General features: G+C 58.4%; 1 protein-coding gene across 1 annotated transcript; it reads right to left on the bottom strand.

The window, feature by feature from the left end:
• Positions 1-1,527: 1,527 nt before the first annotated feature.
• Positions 1,528-2,589, bottom strand: LOC123256084 (NOTCH regulated ankyrin repeat protein). The gene has a single exon (XM_044684775.1). It carries the CDS (start codon positions 2,151-2,153, stop codon positions 1,809-1,811), a length of 345 nt encoding a protein of 114 aa, XP_044540710.1. The 5' UTR covers positions 2,154-2,589; the 3' UTR covers positions 1,528-1,808.
• Between the last annotated feature and the right edge of the window lie 832 nt (positions 2,590-3,421).

Below are 3,421 nucleotides of genomic sequence, written 5' to 3'. Positions count from 1 at the left end.
GAGAGAGAGAGGAGAGAGAGAGAGAGAGAGAGGAGAGAGAGAGAGAGGGAGGGAGGGAGGGAGAGAGAGAAAAGGTTATATATAGCAAGGAGATGGCAGTGATCTATCTCTTAGTGCAGACACTCGGGGTGAACACACACACACACAAAACACACGGCAGGGGGCCCCAGTTTGAATTTCTGCCTCCCCGCTGTCCTTGTGCCAGGGCAGTTAAGAGCAGCATTGCCAATTGGACGTGCAGGCCACTTTCCCAATGCGACGGAAGGTGGTTTCTTCTTCCCTCTTGTTTCGGCGTCAAAGAAGAGCGATCCCAAGTCACCAGATGGAGAAACCCATTCATTCGCTCAGGGTTTCCAAGCTGTTTGAGAGAGCACAGGCAGCAGGGGGAGCGCCTTGCTCGCTGAGCGCGAGTCTCCTTCTCCTCCTCCTCCTCCTGCCTTCAAAGTCGGGCCCATTTCTTCCTTCCAGCCCCCTTCCCCCGTTTTCCTAACCCTGAATTCAGTCCAGGATTTATTAAACCCCATTGGATTTTTTCCCCTCGGAATACATTTAAAAATTTTTATTATTTTTTAAGGAGGACCCGACTACGCTAGTGACTTCTTGCTAAATTCAGGTGTACAGGGAGAGGGAGAAGGAGGCTGGATTTTATGACCGTCCCCCAAAGAGAACGTCCAATCTCCTCACCCCAACAAATTTAGATCCAGAACCGGAGAGCCCAGAGGTTTGGATGCTGGTGATGGACAGGGAGGGGACCTTAGTCCTCCAAACGTACTACATACAATCAAGGAAAGTTCTTGGTCTTAAGTTTTAAACCGTGGGAAAAGGGGGAAAAAAATCTTCCAGGTGGTTGCCACCCGCCCCGTGGACGTAAGCAAGAGATGCAAAATCCTGTCTCGGTTTTAGATCCTAGGGAGGATTTTTGTTTCTCTTTTACATTTTTTTTAAAGGAAGAAAAATGAGACCCAGATAACAGCGACCAGAAACTGTTAAATATGGAAATGGGATCAATCTCTGTGCCAGAATACTTTATAAAAAGGACAATTTCCGGGGCTGGATGGTCGGAGCCGTCCCCAGCGAGTCTGGAGAGCGGGTAGTGGGAGAGGGGACCACTCGTGGCAGCAGGCGAGGTGGACCCATGAGGCCGAGGGGAAAGTCCGTTTTTAAAGCATCTGACCAGATTTCTAACTGAAACGGCAAATACTCCTATGCTAGCACAGCCGAGGTAGATGGCAGACAATTTTACAGTAGAAAACAAAACCAGAGTCCAGCCCCAGACACCCGCCGAGGAGAGGGCTCCAGACGCAATTGCGGGTCAGTCACCAGGGGGATGGGTGGGGAGTGGAGAGGGCGTCTTGGGAGGGGAGAAAAAGGAGTCCAAGCAGCTTTTGATGTTTAAAATGAAAATATTAGGATTTTTTTTTTACAAAAAAAAAAAAAAAAAACCTACAGAGAAATCCCTCCCCCCTCCCCCATGTCTCTTGCGCGCACACACGCACGCGCACGCACGCACATACACACACACACACATACACACACTCATACACTGAACACTCTTCGCCGAGCCGCCGCCTGCCCCGCGACCCCGGACCCGCGGGGGTGGGGGTGGGGGGTCCTTGGGCACAAGGCTTAACGGATGTGGTCCGCGGGCCTCCAGCTCTCCCGTCCCCGGCCCCTAGTGTGCCTGCGCCCTCCTGGAGCCGAGTCGTGCGAGGGAAGGAGGGCGCAGGAGTTGCGGACAGGAGCCCAGGCGGGTGGAGAGTGCAGTGCGCGGCGCCTCCTCTGGTTGTGGCGCCAGCCATCGCCGGTCATCACCGGCCACTGGCCGAGTACTTGGCCTTGGTGATGAGGTATAACACGATGTCCTGGTGACCCCCGAAGGCGGCGATGTGCAGCGCGCTCCAGCCGTCGCGATTGGCTAGGCGGATGTCGGCGCCGAACTTGACCAGCAGCTTCACCAGCTCCAAGTTGCCGTCGATGACCGACTGGTGCAGCGCAGTCTGGCCCTCAGGCCCAAACGAGTTCACGTTGAACTCGCAGTTCGTCATGTTCTGTAGCAGCGACTGCAGCTCCTTCGTGTTTCCCTTGCGTACAGCCTCCTGGAAGATTCGCTGGCTCTGAGGGGCCGAGCAGGTGGACAGCTCCGCCTGGCTCATGCTGCCTGGCCCGGCCCTGGGGCCTGGGACTGGGAGGGGCGCGGCGGCGGCGGCGGCGAGGCCCTCCTCAGCTCCGGGGCGCGTGGGCTGGGCGCGGCCCCAGCAAATCTCCAGGGCCCGGAGCTCGCCCAGGCCGGTAACGCTTCTCGACCCTGGGGCTGCGGTTGCTGCGGGTGGCAGCGGTGTCTGTGGTGGTGGTCGTGGCCCCGCAGCTCGAGGGCTTCGACTTCGGCCCCTGTCTGCCTCCGGGGATGCAGGGGCGCATGGAAGAATCTGGCCACTCAGCGCTGCCGTCCAAGACCCAGGCCCCCAGCACCGGCCGCTGCCCGGGCCCCTGCGCTTGCAGGCGGGGGCCGAGCTCCCAGCCGGCTTGTGCCTGGGGGGAAGCCGCCTCCTGCCACCACGGGGACCCGCCGCTGCATCCAGCCGGGCGGGGGCCTAGCGAGGGGACTGCTGCTGGGCTTCCCTCAGCCGGAAAAGACTAGTACGGTCGGAAAGTGGGGGAAGGCTTGGGGAGCAGACGGCTTCTTATTACAACCAGGGGTGCATGTCCTTCTGGAGTCTGATTCAAATGCAGCCCCACGCGGCCTCTGCTCCGCTCTGTCGCAGAGATGCAACCCCGGGGCCTTTTAGGCTGCTTATATTTGCATAACAATGGTGCACCCATGACGCCACCACCGAGCTGGGAGTGGGGCTGCCTATTGGGCTGCGACCCACGTGGGGGTGGGAGCAGGGGGCGGAGAGAGCGTAGTTAGCCTTTGGGGGGCGGGGTCACCCCCCAGACTGGCGGCTGGCGGGGAAGGAAGGAACGAAAGTGGAGATCTTTTAGGGGGTGGGGCCGGCCCATGGCGGGAGAGGAGACCCCCCCCCCCTCCAGCTCCCCTTCAGCCCCTAGTCCTAAGGGCCTAGGAGGCCTCTAGCCCCTGTGCCGATTCTGTACTTTTCTGCCAGACCCTAGGGACCAGGACCCGTAGGTTGGAAATGGCCAGAAGATTGGCCACTGCCCAAGGACTCGGGGGTGTCAAGTCCCTGGATGCAGAAGGGACAGGGGTCCAAGAGCTGCAGGAAAACCCTCTGGTGTTGCTTTCGTTTGCTCGAGGTACAGCCAGAGGGAGCCAGTGAACAGGACAGAGGAGCAGACGAGTGGAAGTCCCCCGAAGGAGAAATGTGTGTGATGCAGGTAAAAAGATGTCAGTTTATTTACGAGGTGGAGGAAGTTACATACTCGCCCGACACACACACACACACACACACACACACACACACAC

Source organism: Gracilinanus agilis, unplaced genomic scaffold (genome assembly GCF_016433145.1).
Source record: "Gracilinanus agilis isolate LMUSP501 unplaced genomic scaffold, AgileGrace unplaced_scaffold55895, whole genome shotgun sequence".
NCBI lineage: Eukaryota > Metazoa > Chordata > Mammalia > Didelphimorphia > Didelphidae > Gracilinanus > Gracilinanus agilis.
Note: the sequence above shows the minus strand (reverse complement) of the source record. Positions and strands in the feature narration are given on the sequence as shown.